Source organism: Liolophura sinensis, chromosome 12 (assembly GCF_032854445.1).
Source record: "Liolophura sinensis isolate JHLJ2023 chromosome 12, CUHK_Ljap_v2, whole genome shotgun sequence".
Lineage (NCBI taxonomy): Eukaryota > Metazoa > Mollusca > Polyplacophora > Chitonida > Chitonidae > Liolophura > Liolophura sinensis.
The window spans coordinates 13,121,647-13,143,047 of record NC_088306.1 but is presented as its reverse complement, the minus strand read 5'-3'; the positions used below and the strand labels follow the sequence as shown (position 1 = coordinate 13,143,047).

General features: G+C 39.6%; 1 protein-coding gene across 1 annotated transcript in view; it reads left to right on the top strand.

The window, feature by feature from the left end:
• The first annotated feature begins 785 nt into the window (after window positions 1-785).
• The window catches only part of LOC135479714 (uncharacterized), a 32,417-nt gene continuing 11,801 nt past the window's right edge, over window positions 786-21,401 (top strand). The window contains exons 1-20 of the mRNA XM_064759617.1: window positions 786-809; window positions 1,110-1,448; window positions 2,329-3,092; window positions 3,315-3,584; window positions 4,662-4,866; window positions 5,236-5,305; window positions 6,658-6,819; window positions 7,631-7,711; window positions 10,918-10,992; window positions 11,960-12,034; window positions 12,356-12,496; window positions 13,248-13,426; window positions 14,422-14,642; window positions 14,972-15,178; window positions 15,622-15,831; window positions 16,423-16,613; window positions 16,994-17,287; window positions 17,750-18,016; window positions 19,147-19,269; window positions 20,966-21,104. Of these exons, the coding sequence (XP_064615687.1) occupies window positions 786-809; window positions 1,110-1,448; window positions 2,329-3,092; window positions 3,315-3,584; window positions 4,662-4,866; window positions 5,236-5,305; window positions 6,658-6,819; window positions 7,631-7,711; window positions 10,918-10,992; window positions 11,960-12,034; window positions 12,356-12,496; window positions 13,248-13,426; window positions 14,422-14,642; window positions 14,972-15,178; window positions 15,622-15,831; window positions 16,423-16,613; window positions 16,994-17,287; window positions 17,750-18,016; window positions 19,147-19,269; window positions 20,966-21,104 (4,037 nt within the window). The remainder of the gene's footprint in view (window positions 810-1,109; window positions 1,449-2,328; window positions 3,093-3,314; window positions 3,585-4,661; window positions 4,867-5,235; window positions 5,306-6,657; window positions 6,820-7,630; window positions 7,712-10,917; window positions 10,993-11,959; window positions 12,035-12,355; window positions 12,497-13,247; window positions 13,427-14,421; window positions 14,643-14,971; window positions 15,179-15,621; window positions 15,832-16,422; window positions 16,614-16,993; window positions 17,288-17,749; window positions 18,017-19,146; window positions 19,270-20,965; window positions 21,105-21,401) is intronic.

Genomic DNA, 21,401 nt, shown 5'->3' with positions numbered 1-21,401 from the left:
GTCAGGACGGCCGCCGGTCAGTGCAGTGAATATCACACCCAGTGCTGCGTTCAGGAAGTTGATCAATTTTGGATGAGTGAAAATAAATGCTGAAATATTGAGCCCCTTGTGTTTGACCAATTATTACAGTTCTTCAGAATTCACTTACGATGTTAATATTTTACAGAAAGCTCATGGGTTTTTGGGTAGCCAAAAGTTACCTTGGTGCTCACATATAAAAGAATATAACAAAAAAATGAGAGGAATACATGAGCAAGAAGATCTTTAAAAACTATATCCAAAACTACTTTTTTTTTACATTTTTTTTTCATTGAATAAAATGCAGTTAAATGCTTGAATGGAATGATGGACCATGTGAAACAGATATAAATGTACAGATATAACCTGGCATTGCCATGGAAAATGGCAGAATAAATTGGCAAAGTTAAGACGAATTGTTTATGTTTTCTTTTCACTAACAACAATGAATAGAATACATTCACCATCAAAAGTCTGATTTTTATGTATGGATAATATTCTTGTGCTGTTTACGCACTGGTATAATGTTATGCTCAAGAGGAAAACTATTCAAACATATAGAGTATTTGGGATAAAAGTGTTTGTGACTTAATTGATTCTATACATAAATAGTTCAAAAGACCTATATTGAACATTTGAGTGAATTTTATTTATAATGGAGTGATTTAGTGGTCTTTCAACTGACCTAAAATTTACTTCACATTTCACTTGTTTAACTATTGATGTAAACCCGACACCCAGTATATAGTTCTTGAAGTAACGCGGAAATGGGGGCCCCCGTGGCTCAGTTGGTTGGTCCACTACCACAGCGTAATGACCTATGGGCCCCTCACCAGTGGGGTCGCAGTGAGTTCAAGTCCAGCTCATGCTGGCTTCCTCCCCGGCTATATGTGGGAAGATCTGTCAGCAACCTGCGGATGGTGGTAGGTTTCCCCCGGGCTCTGCCCGGTTTCCACCCACCATACTGCTGGCCGCTGTCATATAGTTGAGTTATTCTTGAGTAAAACACCAATCAAATAAATGAACACAGAAGTGTACATTTTGAGAGTATTAGTTTCTAACATGACTAAAACTTTTTCTTCATTTGCCAGTACAAGTCACCACCTTCTCCATGGATACCTCATATAACCTTGTACAAGGTCATGGCGGCCATTTTGGTCCTCACCCTGGTTGTGTTGCTGCTCTGCATGATTGCAGCTATGTGGTGGTACAAAACGCGCCGCGCTTCTGAAGACATGTGGAAGGATCGCGGCCTTGGCGACTCAGCGCAACAACAACCACTGATGTACCGCTCACGGAACAGCATGCAGCTGGCAACACAGTCGGGGGATATGCTCATGTGCAGTGGTGATGAGGAACCTACCAATGAAGCCGACATCTTGCATCATGTACCTGAGCTTCCAGAAGATGACGAAACAACTCTGACTCTGGTAAATACCCACAACCTCCACTGACTAGTTTGGCAATGTGTTGTAGTAGTAAGAAAACACAAAGTCTTCATTTGGGTGCTCAGTACTTCAACACTAACACGAATATGATATTCATGTATCCAAGATAGATTGAATGTTGAGTATTTCTTGAAAATGTCAGAATATATGGACAAAGTCAGACTATAAATCACTTTTTTGGCAGTAAGTGTTTTCACATTAAACTATTTGTTTATTTATTTGATTGGTGTTTTACGCCATACTCAGGAACATTTCACTTCTGTGACGGCCGCCAGCATTATGGTGGGAGGAAACCGGGCACAGCCCGGGGGAAACCCATGACCATCTGCACATTGCTGGAAGACCTTCCCACTTACAGCAGGAGAGGAAGCCAGCATGAGCTGGTCTTGAACTCACAGCAGCCGTACTTGTGAGATACTTCTGGGTCATGCTGGGCTAGCGCACTAACTAACGGAGCCATAACGGAGCCATGGAGGCCCCACATGAAACTATCAGTAGAATACCTATATATACTTTTCATCGTTGGAAATATTGAAGAGATGATGACATTGTGATGTCAGAAGTCATTATGTGTCAACATAAAAACTTATTCTGTATTTTCATGCACTTTGACATGATCTGTGGTTGAACAGAAAATTATTTCATACCACAAACCTTAGTTTATTATTATGGTTCAATCATGAATGCAAAATTTGAAAGTGTTTGCCAAAATTTACTTGTAAATTGAAACTTTAGCAAGCATCTATGACTATTTGTGCAACAAGTATGTGCTGTTCAGTGTCCGAGGCAGTATTAACTTGCTTTGGGCTTGTTTCGGATTGAGTTCAGTTTTATCATTATTTTTGCCCGTTGACAATTTCAGGAAGCATTCAAGAGGTCTCCCAAGAAGCAAATCACAATTCTAGAGGAGAAGATGTTATCTAGCGATGAGGAAGATGGGGAGAAAGAAATTAGACTGTCCAAGGAAAGGTTTGAGTCTCCAGCGAGAAAAATACATCAAGACATTGCCAGAAGAAAAAGAAAACACAAAAGTATCGAGATGACAGCATCGACCATTCTGACCAAATCAAGCGAATGGTCTCATCAGGATGAGAAGGAAAGAGCCAATCAGATGGCTGGACACAAGAAGGGCCAGGGAGCCTATGACAGCCAGGGCCATCAGATGACAACGTTTCATCCACAGATGGGTCAGAGCCAAAAATCTGACGGTGAACTGTACAATACTGGAAGCCTGAGGCGATATGAAAACATGCAAAATCTGCCAACATCTGTGTCAGGACTGGTCAGTCCAATAGATGAAAGAAAGGACTTTCTATCTCATCAACATGATCATCACCTAACAGAGGCCATAATTAGTAAAGAGCAAGAAGCTTTGAAAGATCAAGAGACAAGGGCGTTTGAAAATAAGATTTATGGTTCTAGAACATCCCCTAGTGGAGTGAAAGCATATCAGAAAGGTGGAGACTATATCTATGTCAATGATGTCCCTCCAAGTTATGCCAGCCATTCGGAGTACCCTGTACACTTGGACAGTGATTCTCATAGCCACAAACTAGGTCCCAGTTACATCCCCAAAGACTTCTACCCCCCATCCCCTAGTATGTCCAGTAAAGATGCTCCTACTGAGTGACAGTGGCCAATCAGTTTCCATTGCAGACAGTAGTGACGTCTTTGAAGAAAGTACCACTCACCCAATGTTCCATGACACAGACTCAGACCTAGAAATTCCACCAATAGACATGGATGATTTTCCCTCAAGCTACATGCTGAATCACTACGACTTCAACAAAAACTGGCTGAATCTCCAAAGAAGCCCAAGAAGCCAACTTTAGTGGTGATTCCACGTAGCAAGGAGCAGCCTTCGTCAGCCACCCCCAAACTGGTCACATTTCAACAGCCAGACTCCAGTCTGCAACAGTCTGTTCATGACACCCAAGGTCATCTGTCCTCTTCCAACTCTGGGCCAGATTTGACCTTCAATAAACCCCCTGTCCCTCCTCCTCCTCCTCACAGTTCAGCTCCTCTCCCCAGTTATCATGGCAACACCTCCACCACACAAAATGGAAGCCAGTCATCAGGGACAGGGAATGCTGGCTCAGCAGCTCTCAGGAACAGGAAGTAAGTTTTTTTAACGTCTCTATGGATACAGGTCAAAAAGGTATTGTCTTCTGTCACAGATGCGATCTGTAATTTGACCATGAGACCATTGCTAGAAGGAATCTATTCGCCTAGAATTATTGAAGGCCTTAGAATTATTGAAGGAGCAAACAAACAGTATGGCTGTATGCCAGCTATCTACTAAGCAAAACCTCCTCCCCACATAATTCACAGGAAACGTAACAAATATACATGAAACTACATGCAGAAAATAAAAGCAAACACCTCAAGGATGTAAATTTGTCTTTTGTTTCTGTTTTTTGGATTTTATTGTCCAATTACATCAGTTCAAATCAATTCTTAGTCTCTAAGGGCCTGGTGTAGACATAAGTATAGAAGTTTAAAATAAGTACAATTGTATAACTGTAGAAAAAGATTGGAGTTTAACATCAAGAATCTAATCTTAAGGCCAACATGTACCCGTGGATAGTACATTTGTGTATCTACTCTAGACTGCAAACTTTTTATCCAAACACAGATTTGTGTATTTGATGGGTGACTATTTCCTGCCCCATGGTATTAGACCAGAAAGATGAGGGTAAGTTTGGTGGATTGCAGATACAGGAGAACCTGTCATATGTAAATGAACAAGCACGTGTAACTGACACATGTAGAAGTGATACAGACGTTGCACAAATCTATACGAGTTCAACATGTTACCACATTGATCAATTGTAGCATTTTTTTTTGTAATGTAGGGAGGTTAAAAGAATACATGTATATATACGTGTACATGTATATCTTGTGCTAATATCAACCGACTAACTAGAAATGCTATATTAGGCCTAAACCTTTTGCCCATAATTAAGGCACTGCTTTGATTCTGAGAGTTCTGTGAGGTTCTGTTCTGGTAAGGTGATATCCTACTCGATGAATATAGGTTTCAGTAGCAAAAAGTACTATTTTACGACGCTTGTTGTGGTGGTGGTGGTGGGGGGGGGGGGGGGGGGGGAACATTTGAGGCCTAATGCAGTAATAATATGAATGGATACATACATGTACATGTAGAAAGAAACAGTTTTTTCTTGTGTTTTCCAGCATCCATGTGGCAATCGTTTGCTCTCTATGCATGCTAGGCCTGGTGACAGGAGTGTACAGTCAGATGATCACAGAGACAGAGGTTAAACTCTTAGTTCTGTCTCCACCTGGCTTCCTCTGTCAAACAAATCTGCTGTTTATTTCAACAAGGACCATCCTGGAGAAGTCAGAGCAGAACATATTCGATCTAGCGTACAGTGGTTTGGTAAGATTGTGACGGCTCTTACTTCCAAAATAAACTGTTATAAAAATAATAACTACTAATATTCTTTGTATCATCCTGAAGTATGACTTACTATTCATTTGTAATGTATAACACATGGATCTATTCATTCTATTCTTTCAATTTCACATGAGAATTGTAAAATGGTCAGGGGGAGTAACTCACCACATAAGAGGATCAGGGGAAATAACTCATGCATTATCTTGGTTGAGAAGCTTAGGAGTTTGTATCTTTTAAAGATACTTGCTAAGCTTTACCATGGCACTTCCTTACAAACTAATGTTTACATACTCATCAAATCCTGATGATGCTTGAACTAACCAGGTGGTAAATTTTGTTTTCTCTCTACAGAGGGTACCATCAGCTCGCCTGGTGAATGTGAACTCCACTCTGTGCCAGGATCACCTGTGTCCCCATGGCTGTGATTGCTAATACTGATCAGTGCATTTGCCTGAAGGGGATATTCACTCAGTGATGATGGGCAGATGTGTTGGTAAGAATTCAGAGCTGCTTTTATCAGCTTTACTTTTATGAATGTATTAAGTGTAAAGGGAAATATTCAGACAATACACATGTGTATATTTTCATTGTTGTAAACAGTGCTTTTTGACTTATGCCTGTTTTTTAAATACAAAATGCCTAGAAACGTCATGTGATGGTAGTGATGATAAAACAAGCTAATCTGTCAAATGAAAACATAATCTGGGCCCCATGTTAACTCAATTAACTCAGTATCCCTGAGGGACCTTTCTTGATTGACACAAGTCCATGGCTGGTGAGGTTTGGGTGTTCAAATCCGGTGCCCACTGACTCAGCCAGAACTATATCAGGAGGTTTACCACAGTGTAATGAGGAATCTTTCTCACATAAAACAACTCAGTCTTGGGCTATGTAGTGTATTGTTCATTTCTGGGGTTGTGATGAGGTATTACTCATTCAATGCAAGAGAACAGCAGTCGCTTCAGCTTAGCTAGCTCTAGCCACAGTAACACACAAAATGTTACCCTATACTACCCAAATTTCTGGGACAAATATAATAAATATGCTGAAAACTGAAGAGAAATTAATCCATACCACTATAGTATTTGATTTTATTCTTCAAATGTACATTTATGCTAATCAGAGGATGAAGGTAAGAGAGTTGTTTAAGACATAAGCAATGGTTACAGAAAGCATAATGTATTTTTTTTTTTTTTTTGCTTTTAGCTGTTGTGTGTTTGATTTTTGCTTGTATTGTGTGGGTACGATTTTCTTTTGAAAGAGTACCAATTTATGTTTTAAAACATCCAGGTCATGTGTGGTTGGAAAAAAAAAGCACAGAAACATTTAACAATTACAATGAGCATTAACTTTGATATGAATGTTGAACCAAACATCGAAAGATCAGATCTGAATTGTTACACGTATATTTTGTTACACGTGGGTAGGCTATTCCATGTTAACTGGCACTAAATTTTTTTAACAACAACAACATGTGAATAGCATCTTGAATTAGGCACACAGACCAAATTAGTTTGAAAAGACAACAATCAGAAAGTTTGCAAGGCATTTATATTGTGAGGGAATTATTCTGTGTTGACTGACAAAATTATACTTTTTATGAAGCCCTGAAACTGGCCAATCCAACCAATCCAGTTCTGTCAAAAATGTCCATAAATTACACTGAAAAAGTTGCTCTTTCATATGGGAAATGGTTGAGGAATTAGGGTATGGTTTATTTTTGTAACACCCACATTTTATTGTTATTCTCTATGTGTCTTGATTTATTTTGAGTTGGTCTCTATGGTGGTGTTGTTGTTGTTGCTACTGTAGACGTGGATGAGTGCTACGAGGGCTGGGCCAAGTGCTCACCTTATGCCAGCTGTCAGAATACGCAGGGCTCCTACCGCTGCATCTGCGGCCAAAGTTACTATGGTGATGGTTTTACATGTAAAGGTAAAAGATTGTACCAGCTATGTTAGTGGGACTATACTTAATTTCACTGTTTCAGACATGGGAAATATTAATGAAACCATTGATAGAATATCAAATAAAACTTCACTCAAAGTGTCCAAGAGAAAGACACATCATTTTATTTAACCAGAATGACGTTTTTGAGAAAATTGAAGATTTTATAAAACTTTTTTGTTGTTTTGAGTTTTAATTGGCAATATAAAAATCATAACATGAATAAAATTGACTGGGAAAGTCATACTATTCCAAAACATGAGCTGAAATTGAAGTAATTGATAAATCTGTTTCGCTTAAATACTCAGTAGTTGTCGGCATTGTATTGATGGCATGTATTTTGCACAGTTTAGCATAGTTAATGTAACTTTTGACAGTAATTTTAATTACATCTATCCGCAGTATTTTTCATGAATGGATTTCTTGACTTAACATTCATTGTCACTTTACACTGAAAATGTCATAGTTGATGATCATTTTTACATTATTTGGAAATATCATAGATTTGATATGATAAGAAGCAAAATTGTTGCCGAGATTCAAAGTCAGTTTTGAAGTAAATATACATAAAAAGAAAACAATTAGGGCTGGTGGGAGAGTCTCCTCTGATTTAGAAAATGGGTGTGATCTGCAGATCAGCCCTATGATATAAAATACTCTGAAAACCTAGTGATTATCCATTCATTTCCATAACTTTTGATGTAACACAAGATACGAATGAAGGGTTTCGAAAGTGAAAATATGTGAAGTTTGCACGTATTTAGGACTTATGTTTAACTGATTGCCTTTTCATTGCCAGCTTGCCGCACTCCATGTAGAGAAGGGACGTTCGAGGTACAGCCTTGTACTGCTGAATCCAAACAGCAGAAAATATGTAAAGGTATTTGTTAAACACCTGTCTGTGCGTCTGTCGGTCTGTCTGACTGTCTGATCTTGTACAAGCTCATCTAAAATTTAAAAAAAAAAAACAAGAAATAACAGGTAATTAAAAGGTAATTATGTTTCTGATCTCAACTTGTTTAAGTTTAATTCTTGGGTACAGTTGTGTGATCAAGGTTGTACCCATATCAGAAGTCACTGGCTCACCTGGCAGACTTGGGTGACGAAAATTGTCCACTTGTCTGAAGTCATTGGCTCACCTGGCAGACTTGGGTGAAGAAAGTTGTCCACTTGTCTGAAGTCACTGGCTCACCTGGCAGATTTGGGAGATGAAAGTTGTCCACTTGTCTGAAGTCACTGGCTCACCCGGCAGATTTGGGTGACGATAGTTGTTCACTTGTCTGAAGTCATTGGCTCACCTGGCAGATTTGGGTGACCAAGGTTGTCCACTTATCTGAAGTCATTGGCTCACCTGGCAGACTTGGGTGAAGAAAGTTGTCCACTTGTCTGAAGTCATTGGCTCACCTGGCAGACTTGGGTGACGAAAGTTGTCCACTTGTCTGAAGTCACTGGCTCACCTGGCAGACTTGGGTGACGAAAGTTGTCCACTTTTCTGAAGTCATTGGCTCACCTGGCAGACTTGGGTGACGAAAGTTGTCCACTTGTCACTGGCTCACCTGGCAGACTTGGGTGAAGAAAGTTGTCCACTTGTCTGAAGTCACTGGCTCACCTGGCAGATTTAAGTTGTCCACTTGTCTGAAGTCATTGGCTCACCTTGCAGACTTGGGTGAAGAAAGTTGTCCACTTGTCTGAAGTCACTGGCTAACCTGGCAGATTTAAGTTGTCCACTTGTCTGAAGTCATTGGCTTACTGGCAGACTTTGGGTGAAGAAAGTTGTCCACTTGTCTGAAGTCACTGGCTCACCTGGCAGATTTGGGTGACGATAGTTGTTCACTTGTCTGAAGTCATTGGCTCACCTGGCAGATTGGGTGACCAAGGTTGTCCACTTGTCTGAAGTCACTGGCTCACCTGGTAGATTTGGGTGACAATAGTTGTTCACTTGTCTGAAGTCATTGGCTCACTGGCAGATTTGGGTGACCAAGGTTGTCCACTTATCTGAAGTTGTTGGCTTAACTGGCAGATTTGGGTGACCAGGGTTGTCCCTAAATCAGAAGTCACTGACACCCCTGGCAGATTTGGATGACAAAGGTGACAAGTTAGAGGTCACTGGCACAGTTCATATGATAATAATTGTCATTGTCGATAATAGTAAATAATGTCAATAATAGTAAAATAAAAACAGGATTAAGGCCATGGACAAGCGGTTAAAGGTGCTTGCTTTTCACTAATAATTTTATTTATTTTGATTGGTGTTTTACGCCGTACTCAAGAATATTTCACTTATACAACGGCAGCCAGCATTATGGTGCGAGGAAACCGGGCAGAGCCCGGGGAAACCCACGACCATCCGCAGGCTGCTGACAGACCTTCCCACTTACGGCCGCTTTTCACTAAGCATGTGTACACACTTGTGGTTTAATGTCGTGCGTAACAATTTTTAGCTTGCCTGTAAGGAGTGGTATTGTGACAGAGGGGGAAAAGCATCGATGTTGGTGTCTGGTTAAGCTTTTGGGTTTTTTAGGTCCTCTCATATATGGATTGAAGGTTAAAATTTTTTAGTGCCCTAGTCTTAAATGATGGTGTGCAAATGTACATACACAGACAGAAACTTAAGCTTTTTTTGTGGCTCCTACATGCATGTATCTTTCATGCATGGATTGAAGGTTAAGCTATTTGTTTTTAGCTTCCTAGTCTAAGGTATGGTGTGTAAATGTATTATGTACATATTTGGATGGAAGGTTAAGCTTATTTTTTTAGCTCCCTTGTCTAAGATATAGAATGTAAATGTACATACTCATATGGACGCTTAGCCCGGTAAAGCCATGAGTCCGAGCACATCACCTTGCTTACACTGTATACCCAAATCATTACAGTGCAAGTGAGCAGAGACCAACAGAGAGAGATGTCACTCAACATACAACCTACGACTGTTTAATTGAGCAGTTTTACAGTGACAGCTCAGAGCATTCCAAACCCATCATTCAAGGAAAACTTGGATCGCTTCATTTTCCTCGTCCATTCTTGTGGAAATACCACACATGTGGAAATTTGAAGAAGCTGACCCCCAAAACCATCCCACTGTTTTTGGAAAAACTAATGCTGGCACAACAAATCATCTCATAATGTAGGGAAATATCTATGAGTGTTTGCTTGAACTTAGAAAATCTCAGCGGAAAACAAAATGTCACCGACCAATCCGTCAAATACACCTGGGTTCGTCAGTAAAGCAATCATAGTTCACTGGGCTCAGGCCACTTTGGTGTGGGGGGGGGGGGGGGGGGGGTGGGGGTGGGGGTGGGGGGGAGAAGTGGGGGGTAGTTTTCGCCATGCTTTGAGGGAGATCAACAATGACATAATTTCCGACCATTGACAAAAAATATGATGAGCTTTGTCCATGAAACTCTTGCTAAAGTATTTCACCAATTTCACTGAAACTTTGTGTATGTCTTTAAACATATATCATTTAAACATATATACATTTTGAATAATAATGACAGTCTGAATGGTATTTTGATTTTCATAGTTACCCCCATTCAGGTACATGGCATATTAAATAATACTTTTCATGCACACAGCTAAATGGGCAAGCAGAAGACACATTTCATTATGGTGATGTTGTACTCAAAGTTTTATATTTCACACGGAAAACATCTGTGAATATCTGACGTTTGTGACCGTGTAACTGTTCTGTATTTTGGTTTAGAGGTCAGTATTTGAATGTATCTCCTAACTTAGATATTATACAGTTTTATGACCTGCTCATTCAGACAAGTTATCCATGAATTACTTTTTCAGTTGTATGGCAACTGAAAGAGCCCATGCCAAAGATACCAGACATGACACCCCACCCATTCATATTGCTCTAACCTCTGAGCATCAAGCAAGGCGTCAATAATTACCATTTTAAAATCTTTAATACGACCCAAACAGAGTTTGATCCTGGATCTTCTGACTTTGAGGCATTGAAGCATATAAGTGGGCGATCAGTATGTTGATGAATAACGATCAAATAAATAAATAAATCAAATTAACATGTTATACAGATACAGTATACATAAATTTATGTGATGTTTGCGTGTGTTGCAGCGTGTACAGAGGTCTGCCATGAGGGGTTCTACATGCACAGAGAGTGTACCCCTGCCCATGATGCCGTCTGTAGAAGTGAGTCCATATCAACTGCTTAAGAAACAGTTGTATTTCTTATTTCTGTTTGGGGGGCCTCCATGGCTGAGGTAAGGTCGAGCCTCTCACCATTGCAGTGGCTGTGAGTTCAAATCCAGCTGGCTTCCTCTCCAGCCATACATGATAAGGTCTGTCACTAACCTGCATATGGCCGTGGGTTTCCTTGGTCTCTGTTCGCTTTCCTACCACCATAATGCTGGCAGCCGTCATATAACTACTTCAGTGTGACGTAACACAGCAATCAAAAAAACAGATAAATAAATGAATAAATAAATTCAGTTTGTGTGCCTAATCCTGATGTTCCCAAGTAGCTCTTCTGGAATTGTGGAATTGTACTGAGTTCCAGACTGTTTAGAAGTTGGACCAATGTATCTAAGAGGATGTTGTATGGCTTCATGTCCGTAATATCCAAATGGGTACCTATTTAAAGTTGTTCACTCAACAGGCTTACTTAGTGGTCAAAATGGGAATGCCAGCAAATTTCAAGCATTCTGATTGGTTGATGTAGTATTTTGACTGGTTGGGCCTCTGTGGCTCAATTGGTTAGCGTGCAGGCGCAGCGTAATGACCCAGGAGCCTCTCACCAATGCGGCCGCTGTGAGTTCAAGTCCAGCTCATGCTGGCTTCCTCTCTGGCTGTAAGTGGGAAGGTCTTCCAGTAACCTGCAGATGGTCATGGGTTTCCCGCGGGCTGTGCCCGGTTTCCTCCCACCATAATGCTGGCCGCCGTCGTATAAGTGAAATATTCTTGAGTAGGGCGTAAAACACCAATCAGATAAATAAATAAATGAATATTTCGACTGGTTGTTCAGACTGTTTTGATTGACAGTGGTCATCGGTCAGTTTACTGGCACCTTTAACAGGACTTCTGATATATCTGTAAGTATGACATGGTGAGACAAAAACCCATGTTATGAAAGTGTAAAACTGCTGCTTTGTCTTTTCAGTCTGCCAGCCAAAATGTGCAGACCATCAGTATGAACATTCTGTCTGTTATGGTAATCAAACCAGAGAGTGTAAAGGTAATTAGATTTATGATTTCACTTATATACATGTAAGTTTCTTCACATTGTTTATACATTTTGTGTTTTTTTCGCTTTTTATTCCTTTAAATGATTTCTGGCACAAGAGTACATGTAGCAGTGTTGCACAGAGGGATCAAAAACAGTGAAATAATAAGCTAATCTATGATATCTAATGACAAAATAGTATCTAAAAAAAACTTATAAATTGTACATTTTTATAGCACAGACATGGATAACAGGTGATAAAGTTTAGCTTTCTGCCCTCAGTTTGCACCTGATTTGATTGTGACAAAATTTTCTGACATTTCCTGATTCCAGAGAAGGAAGCCATGCCCGAGCCATTGACCTCTGACAATGTTTTGATTGAAGACCTTACTGATGTCAAAGATCACACATTTGGCATCCGTGAAGACAACAACTTTGACATAACACAAAATAACTCATTCAAGATCTGCAGAGGTAGGACTTGATAATGCCAGTGAATGGTTACAGTTGTTTAAAAATGCAAGAAAAGAACGAGTCTTTATGATATTGTTAACACTTCAAGGTTAGGGTTTGCCTTATCAGACTATGAAAAGAAGCAAGTATCTCCCAGTGAAAGAAGGCGTTACTCTGTAGGCCTACATGTACTATTTTATTGAAACTTGCTCCGAAATGCATACATGTACCACTTATGTCAGATGAAACAATTCAGTTTTGAATGCATTGAAAATCAAGGTTTGCTATAGTTTGTATGATTTCAGTCATTCCCTGTGTACTGCATGGTCCCCGAGAATTAGCATTCTGCATCTTTGACCTGACCACAAAACTGCTCAGTCCGTACTGATCATGTTCCCCATAAACATGGCATTGGATTTGTTCACCATTACTTGTACAAGGAAAAGAGACAGTACCATGCACAATTTCCATAGACTAACATGTTTGTAATTTAGTATTTGGCTAGATTTGAATCAAACATGAAGCAGATTTTATGTTTTTGTACACTGTTTCAGATTCATGGCCATATGTGGATTCATTAATAGTAATGAACAAGTTTTCATTTGAGATGCATTTATTACACTTTAATATTATACTTCAAATACTAATTTCTAGGAAGGTAGCTTAATTTGGTTTATCAGCCTCCAAACACAATACAGTAATGATCATGTAAAATTTAGGGTCTGTCTTTTTGTCTTGCTTGTTATCAACTAGCTTTTTTTTCTTTCTCCAGGATCTAATTTGTCAGTTACGATAGAGCTGAAAGAGCTGAGGATTCGCCCCCAGTTAGAACCTGTTAACTTCAAGTCGGCTGTGGGGAGGGGCGTGTTTCCAGGGTTACCGAAGATCACCTCTGACTATTGCCCCCGGCCCCTTCCTCGCTATTACAAGCTGACAGCTAGGATATACAAGGTAAAGTAGAGAGTTGCTTCAGAAATATTCCACAAATAATGTTTTTTAAAAAAAAAGTACAGAGAGAGATTTAGTTTGTGATTGTAGCCTGTATGTATGAATGGCTTGGTTTTGATGGGTCAGAATTAGAAATAGTGTTGAGGTGACCACTGCTAGTCCACCACAACAGTGTTATGCAGGATTACTCAAAATCATTAACAAAGGCAACCAGTAAAGTACTGTATAACATTACCCTACTTCAACATCCTTTTCACATATGAAGGAGCAACTTTCAGTGTCATTTGTGCATATTTTTAATTAGATTTTGGTGACAAAACTACATTTTTTTTTGAACTGGCCAGTTTCAGGGCTTCACAAAAAGCGTAATTTTATCAGTCTACACAGACAAATGGCTTCAGTACATACTTGAATAAACACCTTGCAAACTTGTGAAAGGGTTGAAGAATTACAGTAGATTGACCTTTTTGTTTATTTCATTGTTGCTTAAAGCCATCCTCACTTTGTGTGATCTTGGTGAGTGTTAGGGGTGACAGAAGACCCGGGATAAACGACTAACCATTGGAAGCTTTGTTACATACAGATATGCACACCATATTATTTATTGGTTTCGGAAAAGTGATCTTGGAAGAACAGTGGCACAGGCACCATTGACCACTTAATGCTCAAAAGTCCCCACAAGCAGTGAGAGGGCAGGGATCCACAAATTCTATGTCGAGAACCGCATTAGATTTTGCTCCACATGTTGAAAGGAAACCATCTCATCTACTCGGCCACAGATCGTTATCCTAAACTTTCAGTGGAATTCAAACACAATTCATTTTGAGAATCAAATGTATTGTAGGTACATAGAAATTACAAAACCAGCTTTCAGGATCAGCTAACATTCCTGTGTTTTGCAAAAACATGCACTGTGTTACTTCTGTTTTGTACAATTCACACTACGACTTATATGCATATATGCATTTGTATGAAGATTCTCTTTCATTCCTGATAAGGATGTGACCTACAACATGGGCCAGACATGTTCCCATGGCAACTGCCGCACAGAACCAAAGCCATGTGAGACATTCCGCACATACGGTAACTTCCCGCGCCTTCAGCGTCGCTATGATGACTTCACATTGGTGTGCACAGACTCAGGACCTCTGTCTCATCTGTTTGGTGTGGACCAGGAACTTACGGCAGCAACGTCCTTCAGGGCTGAAGTCTCCCACAGGTAAGGAGGCATGCTGAGATGGCCCATTGTGGAAATTGTACTTCTTACCAGTCATCTTCGTCCAACGGGCATAAATGTTTGAAAGTGAAGCCCCAAAGTAGGAGTACTGGTAAATGAACAGTTGCTTTATACCTTCCTCTCTGACCAGAAATGTAGACGCACCAATTGCATTCAAAAGTTACTGGTGCAAATTTTGCTGAATAGTTGAGTAAAAGGAGTATTTGAAAATTCTGCTCATTTATATGTTATTACTTTTAATCAACTGACATTTGAACACAGATATTGTAGGCTACCTTGACACCTTATCGTAACTGATATCTGTTTTTCAGTTGTGCCTCTCGCCTGTCAGATTGTAATGACTGTACACGTGAATGCGCTCGTCAGGTCTACCTAGATAAAGGTGACTGTGAAATCAAAGGTGATGACGGGGACAACGGCTGGTCACCACGGTTGGAGGCCTGTTACACATGCTGCATGGAGCCACGCTGTATGGATGTCTGTAAAAACTACACCCTCTCTGACTGTTCACCTCAAATGTGAGTTCAAATCCTTGGTCATTTACTGAAGCCACAAGTAGTTGCGCTTTTGAACTAAAATGTTGATTTTATGATTTCAGTATAGTAAAATATTTATTTCTATGTATACAATAATTATATAAACAGTTGGGACTTCTGAAAAGCCTTCTAGATTACAAGTTTCAGAAAAGGTTACTTTTCCCAGGCCATTAAAATGGTGATTCTGGTCAGATGTATGGTTGATGATCATGTTCTATCATGTCCCCCACATACAGGGGTATAAAACAATCTGCTTTGCTAACAATATACATGTAGTTAGGAGGAGAGTTTGGATTCCATTAAGAATTGAAGGAGGATTTTCCTCCTCAGTGCAATTTAGCTCTTGATTTTGCAAGGAGAAAACGACAACAGTCAAATGTTCATTAATTAATGTAAATGGACATGAAATTTGGCTCTAATTCCAGGTGTCGTAAAGGCAGTTTGGTGGAGTTCAAATTGGAACCTGTCTATTCTAAGGCTGCTAGTGAGTTCTACTGCAATGTTCAGCCTATCAAGAACCAGCTGCTTGTCAGATTTGAATATTCAGTGGAACATAAAGGTCAACTGCTGAACAAGAAATCTGTGTCGTTATTTGGGGATGAGAACTGGTTAAGACATGGTCACACACAGAGAAGGTTTGTGAGTGGAGAAAAATATTGCTGTCTTCACACTTTTTTTGTTTGAATGAATAAATGCTTACGAATCAATGCCACATAGCAATAAATCAGTATGGTAGGTATTTTAATCTTTGGTGAAGGATAAAAGATGAAATGATAAATACTTTTTGTCTGAACAGATTCAACAAAGCCATTTTTAATTTTAGAGGTGGGTATTCCTCCATCAAGCATAAAATACCACTCAAATAAATTCATCAGAGAATGTGGACCAATTTAGCATGTTTTCACCTTCCCATTTTGTTCCATTGGTTTTTTGGGGGGTTATGGATGATGTTAATTAGCCATTGGTATCAGATCTTTGTGCTCTATGATCACAGATATCGGTAGTAAACAAAAGTCTACAGACCTATGTATGAGCAGAGTAAAGTGTTGATAAAGTCTGCAATTAAGGCTGAAGCCAAGGCAGTTTCCTTAATTGTTTTCATTCGTCGTCATATGACTGAAAAAGTGTTAAGTATGACGTTAAACCTCAAGCACTCACTCATTCAATTGTTTTTAATCCTAAAGATGCTTAATATGTATCAGTTGTGTTTTGCTGTTCATGCACAGTGACTCCTTGCTGGACTTTGAGGTGGTCAATCATGTGACAAGTGTCCCGGATGTCGTATCAGGGGACATAACCACGCCGACATACTCGGCAGGGAATTACCACAGGACAGGGGAGATGGTAACTCCCACAGGCCAGTCAGCTGTATACCTTCACCCCACAGAGCCCTTCAGGATCACACCGTCTATGTGGAGTGAGTGGCTTTGCCTTGTTTACATTGGCTGGAACAATCTAGAAGGATTCGCTAAGATTTTCTTAGGAGTCTTTAAAGATTGGAAATCAGTGACAGATAAGACCAGAATGACAAAAGAAAGCAAACTTCAGACTACAGCATGAGAACGAATCACCTTTTTTTAGTAGTTGCAGGGATCTGAATCCATCCATTGTTGTTTTCTGAGCGTTGGCTTACAAACTGGTCAATGACGTCATCTTACATCAAACTCCACAGAAATAGGTATATTTCATACATTTTTCATTTTAGATACGTACCTGTATTCATTAAAGAAACAAGCAAGCAGCTTGAAATCATAAGCTTGGGACTAATGTTGCTTTGATATGTTGATGTTTTTTCAGAACAGAGTTTATGCTCAGATGACATCGCTGCCAAAGCATTCAGAGCAAGCAAGAGGGATGTGCCAGTTACCAAACTGACAGATCTCAGTGTCAATATCGAAGGTCGTCAGATTTTCTCCGTGGCCAACACGACGTCTCCTCCACAACTGGAACTCCACCTTGGTGCACACATGTCGGTGCTCGGTGCCATCTACCCACGCACTGAAATCAGCTACGAGACACTCACAGGATCGATCTCCCATAACAACAACCAATGGTTGATCAGCGTTGAAGGTCATGTGACCAGTTGTCCTGGTAAGTGATTGAACACACCAACTTAAAATCCTCGAACGTCATATCCCAGAAGAGGATGCCAGGTAATCTCATATATGTATAAGGCATAGGCCATCGGTTATCAACTCATCCCACCTGACAGATCTTTGTGACATTGTCCGGGTGGACTTGGTTAGAATTCATCTCACTCTCCCCAGCGGGGCTCTGATTCGGAGTATTAGCTTTACATTTCTTTTCTGAACAGTAATCTCCAAGGTAGATATTTTTACAGGAGCTTTCAGTTTGTTATATGATGATATTGGGTATAATGGGGTGAACAAGTGCTATTGCTGTGTTGTTGTTGTTTTGTTTTTTTTTCACGTCTTAAACAGATCTCCATGTTTTAAACAGCTTTCAAGAAAAACATTTTAATTTTATAGATAGCTGTTGTCATTTAGTTTTTGTTTTGTTTTTTTGTTTTTTTTTTTCGTTTGTTTTAAACAGGAGTCCTGTCCGTGAATGTCTCAGACACAAATTACAAAAGTCAGCCACTCTTTGTTTACGATATCCTGGTCAAGTGCCCAAGGTCATTCAGGTTGACCTCTCGTATGCCAACTGGTGATCACCCCAGAATGGGCCGAGACTTTACTGTCAGCGTTCGGGATGCCAACAAGACCATTCACCTGATGCTGCATCGTCCCCGTATGCCCAAGGCACACGACACGCCCAACCCCGAGGCTGCTCTCTCAGACAAGAAAGACACAGACAAATGTGAGCTTCAGTTGTTTTTGTGGAATTTCAGTGTGCAAATTTTAACTTCTGACCGCAAGTTATTATCACCAAGTTACAAGACACTGTGGCATTTCATTTTTTACATAAACCTGCAAACTGCATTTCTTGAAGATGTTTATCAGTCTGTACCTTCTACCAACAACTACAAATATGTGAAATTTAACAGCAGATCTCTGCACTTCTACCCACAAGAGTTAAGATTACAAATACTGTATGTCACCTTAAGTTTTGTGTATGCAAATCTTCTTTCAGAATAGTATTAAAATAGTACATTGATGCAATCTTTTAATATTATTTTCTGAGGATGAATTTAATCAAACTTCTTGCAATGAGGATTAATCAGCCTGAGTCAGGCAAAACCTGTCCCTTGGAAAATGCTAAACTTGAGATAAAATATAGTATGTGAGGTTTAATCACAAACCCCTGCACCTCTGTATGTCATTTAGGAACCTGTACCATATTTATGTGCATGTTGTTCAAAATCACGTGGGCAGTTTTGTAGAGTTATAACCACATGTAAAATCAGAGATCTTCCTAGTGTCTTCTGGAAGGAGCAGCTCTAGACCAAAAACTTAAACCTTTTTGTCCGATTTGACAAGACAGATTTTATAGTTAAAATGTGTGAACAATTGAGATTTTCTTTAAGATTCCACATTCCATTGCACTTTTTTTTTTCATATTTATCAGTTCTCGATCAAACTCAGGCAAACATGATGCTGTCATCAGTCAAACATGATGTGGTCATCAGCCAAACATGTTGTCATCAGCCAAACATGATGTTGTCATCAGCCAAACATGATGTTGTCATCAGCCAAACATGATGTTGACATCAGCAAAACATGATGTTATCATCAGCCAAACATGTCATCAGCCAAACATGATGTTGTCATCAGTCAATCATGATGTTGTCATCAGGACATTTATACGCAAGATAGTGAAGGAAATCATATCTATTATTGTGTACCTTGACAATGAATGCAGTTATACTGAACTGATGTCTTGTTTCCTTTCAAGTTCATTGGAATGACATTTGTCAGAAGAAAGCACCATTTCTCATTGCCTGAATTTAGTATGCTCAGTTTGTCTAAAGTTAGCATTTTGTGTTTCAGCCATGTCTGAGCCATCAGACGAGGACAGTGACTTTCCCTTCTCCGTGCCGTTCGTGGCAGCAGTGTCTGGCGCCATTGTTCTCCTACTCTTCATGGCAGCATTTGGCATCTTTATCACACCAGGTATACATCTACTCAACTTTTCTAACTTCAGGCAAGAATCTAGTCACAGTACACTGACTAGTGAGTTGAGATATATTTGAATATGCCATCAGCCTCTAGTCAGAGGAACGTATTGCAGTGTGAATAAGCATAGGTGCCTATGTCTAACACCTCAGATCCACATCATAACATCTCTGCTTCCCATTGCCACACACAGTTTTGTAATGGTAATCTAATAGAGTAATTTTTTGGTGGAGGCAGGGGTAAAGGCCTGCCATATTATACTGTTACCGTTGATTTCAAGACATCACCCATTTGCCTTGCCCTTTAGCCGGGTCATATGAACACGTCAATCGTAACCAACAGTCTTAACTCCTGAACTTGATAATTTGGTTGATGATTGATAATTTGGTTGAATCATTTGGTTGATTCAGCTATATGTCTCGGCGATGACACGAACATATCACCAAGTTGAAACCCCATGAAATTGGGTCTTTTTACGGGCTAAAAAGTTCAATCTATGTGGGATATAACATCTACAGAATAAGCTACTGTGTGCCAGTGATGCACTGATGAATGCCAGATGGTTAAATCAGTAATGCTAGCCGGGCATGCACTCGATTCAGAGAATTCAGCTGAAGTAACCTTGACCGTCCAGCTGATCAGTGATGGATATACCAAGAATGAAGAATATATGAAAATTGGTCCCAAAAAGGGATGAAAATGCAGACGTAGTTAGGAACCAAGTTGATTCATATTGGGCAAAAGTCCATGAATTGCAGAACACTAAAGATGGAAAAAAAATAGATGAAAAGAAAATTTGTAATAATTGTAGTGGCACTTTCTCGTGAGAATAGTGATGTTGAAAGGGCCTTTTCCATTATTGGTAAAAGTGTTACGAAAGACGAGTCTGCTGACTGAGGCATCCTTTAAATGTTTCTGATCAGTCAGCGGTAGATGGTATGAGATTATTTGGAGTTTGACCAGATATTATACCTGTAACAAAAGACTTTGTGTTTATGAAGTTCAGTTCATCTTCATTTCTGTCCTTGCCTTGCTGTGAACAAAAACGGCCGGTGCCAGCATCTCCAGAAGATGGAAGAGGCCATTATAATGACAGGGTTGTGGTATTTCTGTATATTCCCATGAATGCTCTTAATTTTCTTCAAAAAATTTCCTAAAACCCCCTATTGTTAAGGTGTAAAATGCCTGTACTTCCTGTACACAACAACCAAAATTCCACATAAGGGCAAGTTCTCAAAATTATATTCACATGTTTAATCGTATCAGGGTTGTATTTAAAATGCAATTGTATAACACAGCCTGGATTTTTTCATACTTGATCCAATGACCATCAGAAAAATGTGTGCAGCAATGAGAAGTTTAGATGTTGCGTAGTCAATTTGACCAGCTAGAGGCATGTGGAGTGTTATTTGCACAAGACAAAAATTAATACCATTGTATAGTTGTATACTGGAAAACTTTGAACAGTTTAACTCTCTTTATCTGTGCACACATAAGAACATACATGTGTCTGTGTATGGGATAAATATTTAAGAGTACATTATCCAAACATAAGGGCTGATTTTACAAAAAAGACACTTCACACTTCATTGGTTATGGGGCTTGTTTATCATACTGCAGTATATTGCCTGTGTATTATCTGATCTATAGCCCTTTCTAAGCATCAAAATTTTCTTTAAATATTTTTTGACAGGTGACCCAAATACAGATGATGTGTCACATTTTGAGCTGCGTCACCTGGTATTTGCTGTAATCTATTTCACCTTCCAGTTTGTGTACTGTCTGGTGATCTCCCTTACCACATTTGTGCTGCTGTGGATTGCTCTTAATAGGTGAGATTATCTCCCCTTAATGTGCACCTATGCTTTGTTATCTCCCTTTCGTCTGCATTTAGATTTTCTTGTCTGACGTCAATTTATTCATTTATTTATTTGATTGGTGTTTTACGCCGTACTCAAGAATTTTTCACTTATACGACGACGGCCAGTATTATAGTAGGAGGAAACCGGGCAGAGCCTGGTGGAAACCCACGACCATCTGCAGGTTGCAGGCAGACCTTGCCACGTACAAGTTAAGTGTTGTTATTATAATACTGAAAATAATTGGTACTTAAAGTTTCCCAAGTAAAA